At 43.6% G+C, this 2,975-nt stretch overlaps 1 protein-coding gene across 1 annotated transcript; it reads right to left on the reverse strand.

Moving 5' to 3' along the window:
• Window positions 1-1,125: 1,125 nt before the first annotated feature.
• LOC141022577 (uncharacterized) lies at window positions 1,126-2,518 on the reverse strand. Its single transcript, XM_073498840.1, has 2 exons — window positions 2,247-2,518; window positions 1,126-1,546 (listed from the first exon to the last, which is right to left on the reverse strand). The coding sequence occupies exons 1-2, from the start codon at window positions 2,516-2,518 to the stop codon at window positions 1,126-1,128; spliced, it is 693 nt and encodes a 230-aa protein (XP_073354941.1).
• Window positions 2,519-2,975: the final 457 nt, after the last annotated feature.

The raw sequence follows: 2,975 nt of genomic DNA on the forward strand, positions 1-2,975 counted from the left end.
TTGAATCCAATGATATATGTGTCTTGAAGTGTATGATTTGTTGATAATTGCACGTGACATGCTCATATATCATATCAACTGTTTTCAGAAATTACCTAAGAAGTTATCTGTTAGCTGTGGCATCGAGCCGCATGAAGAAGGCATGGCTGCTGGACTACGCCTTACCAGAACGGGCTCCATCACCACATGTGCCTACGCAGTGGACACGGACGGTCGCACTGTCTTCAACCAAGCGGGGTGGAAGAAGTTCCTTCATGGCAAGAATCTTCGGGTAGGTCAGGGCATCCTACTCACTGTTGCGAACACCCGTCGCCATGACTTGAGGATGATGATCACCATCAACCTCATTTAGAACTGGCTAGGCCATGTTTCGATGTGAAATGAACTTGGTATGTTAGCTCTTGTTTCCGAGTACTTGCCGTGTATTACCGTACCTATCTATATATATCTAGGTTCAGTAAATGGGCCATGTATCGCTGTGAAATGAACTTGTTATGTTTGGGGCTTGTTTTGTTGTTGCCCCAGCGGTTATTTGAGACTTCCTTGAACTTGAATCTGTCTTGACTTGTTGTTGGATGCTTGGTACTGTTGCTTTACAGTTGAAGCTGGGGGGGTTGGGGAACCCTTTTTCGTAGGTTCGGCTAAAGGATTTAGCTCTAATTGTAGTAATTGTTTTCTTTTCCATACAATTCTGAACCAAAACTACACATGGCACAACCTTCCATGATTAGTTCCATTGATAACTAGTACTCACTCTGTAAACTAATATAAGAGCGATTAGATTACTAAAATAGTGATCTAGACGCTCTTATATTAGTTTACGGAGGGAGTATTGAAGAGCAGCCACAGAATTCCATTCACAATTTACTTGAATTTTTGTTTGGATGGATAAACAAAATAGGAAGCTAGCAAACTTATTTAACGAGATAAGCAAACTATGTACTTGATGACATAAGCAAACTTGTTCAACCCTGACAAACAGGACATAAACAAACTGGTTCAACTCTGACACACATGACATAAACAAGCTGGTTTAACCCAAGAAAAGCAAACTACAAATTTCAAACAACAAGATAAAGGACAAGCACAAGTGCAAGCAACACGAAGGCAGACTTTGATGTCTCCTCATCCTGTATAGTGGCAATGGTAGTAGGGATCTGCTTCCTGCTCTTTTGAAATTTCCAGACCTCTTTTGATGTTGTCAATTATCTTCCACGACTTGTAGGTGGCGTACGCATCTATTGATGCATACTCGATGAGGTAATCTGGCAGTGGGTTGTCCCCCCACTGTTTATGGTCTGCCTGCCTGTCGATCTTCTTCTTCACCTTGCTGTAGAATGGGTGGATGACGCTAGCTGCAACATCATCCAAGGAGTCGTACGGTTTTCCGTTGTATGGAACTCTCCAGTTGCGCTGAATGTCGATGTGCTTGTTGGGGTTTATCTCCAAACCAGACAACTTCAGCTTGTCCCTGTCATTTTTAATGCTGAAACCGGCAAAGGTGAACAACTTCTCCTCCTGTAGGAGCTCTTTGAGGCGCTTTGGCCTGCTAGGGGAGAGACAAGTGATGAATACATGGAGTACTAGTGTTTATTTTTCAAGATTTAATCTTCTATTTTTACGGTTTACAAGTGAATAATACATGGAGTAGATGCTTATACAGTATAAGTCATGGATGAATGTAGTTCAGAAACTAGTACACAAAGTTCTGAAATTAAAATTAAGTACACCATGTTATTTTTCTTTTCAGAATATATAGTTGAGTCAATGATCTATTTGCTTTCTTAGTGCCAGTTTAGTTTTATTCTGTTGAATAAAATAACTTATACCTCTGCTTCACCAAGTTCTTAAGTTTTTTTGGTGGTGAAAATAACACCAGACCAAGTTCAGAAACTACTTCACTACATCAAGTTCAGAAACTACACTAATGAATCAAGATGAGAAACTACACTGGTACATCAAGCTCACAAATTAATCTTGTGCAACAATTTCAGATACTAATCAAGTGCATCAGGTTCAAAATATATTCTAGTACATCTACTTTGAGGAACTGCACTAGTGCATCCATTTTCACAAACTACACTAGTACATCTAGTATGAAACTAGTCTAATGAAATTTCGAGGGAGCAGTATTGGTGAATGGAAGAGGGTGAATGAGTAGGATTTTTCACCATTTTGTGGCCGCAGCGATGTGGTACACGAGGCAGAGACCCTCCACGCTGATCTACAGAACTGCTGCCATCTACGGAGGTTCATCATCTTTGGTAAACTCCACATCAACGCCGATGAAGTGGGGGTACGAGCCGCAGGCGCTCCTCCTGATCCTAAAGACCATCTCGTCGGCCTTGTCTGGTTCGCTGGTGCAGACGACCTCTAGCATCTCCTTGCCGTGGAGCTCAACCCCTTTGAGGGTTACGGTGTACTCGCGCTTCTGACCGGGAACGTGAACGACGTCGAGGTTGCCGCTCTGGTCGAACGTCTGGCCACAATGACGCTTGGCAGACGCTTGCTCCGCCATTGCCCTCCTCCTGCGACTACGGGCTTCGAAGAGAGATGTTTGTGGGTTGTTTGCAGAAGAGATGGAAGCAGCAATGGAGGTTCTCGGAGTGAGGCAGTGATGTAGTTGATTTGGGGCTTTTTCACGCCTGGGATGGGGACGTGGGGGAGGCGGTTCATCTAGGACGTGGGGGTAGTGGTGGTGGGACGCAGTTGCAGTCCGTCGTGGCAACCGCGCTCTGTGCACTGCTGGGTGCGCGTGCGTCTGAGTTTAGTCCCACCACGGGCCTGCATCCTGGCCCATATCACTGGGTTTGTAGTCGTATGCGGGCTGTGGTGTGTGAAATATCATGTTAGATAGGTGGGCTTTTTTTCTATAAAATCTTTTTTTGCCTATGTGACATGTTGACTTATACTAAAATAGCACTTCCTTTTTTTAGGTACACGTGTCTTATGTGACAAGTTTAAGTTTGATAACA

This window comes from Aegilops tauschii, chromosome 5 (genome assembly GCF_002575655.3).
Source record: "Aegilops tauschii subsp. strangulata cultivar AL8/78 chromosome 5, Aet v6.0, whole genome shotgun sequence".
Taxonomy (NCBI): Eukaryota; Viridiplantae; Streptophyta; class Magnoliopsida; order Poales; family Poaceae; genus Aegilops; species Aegilops tauschii.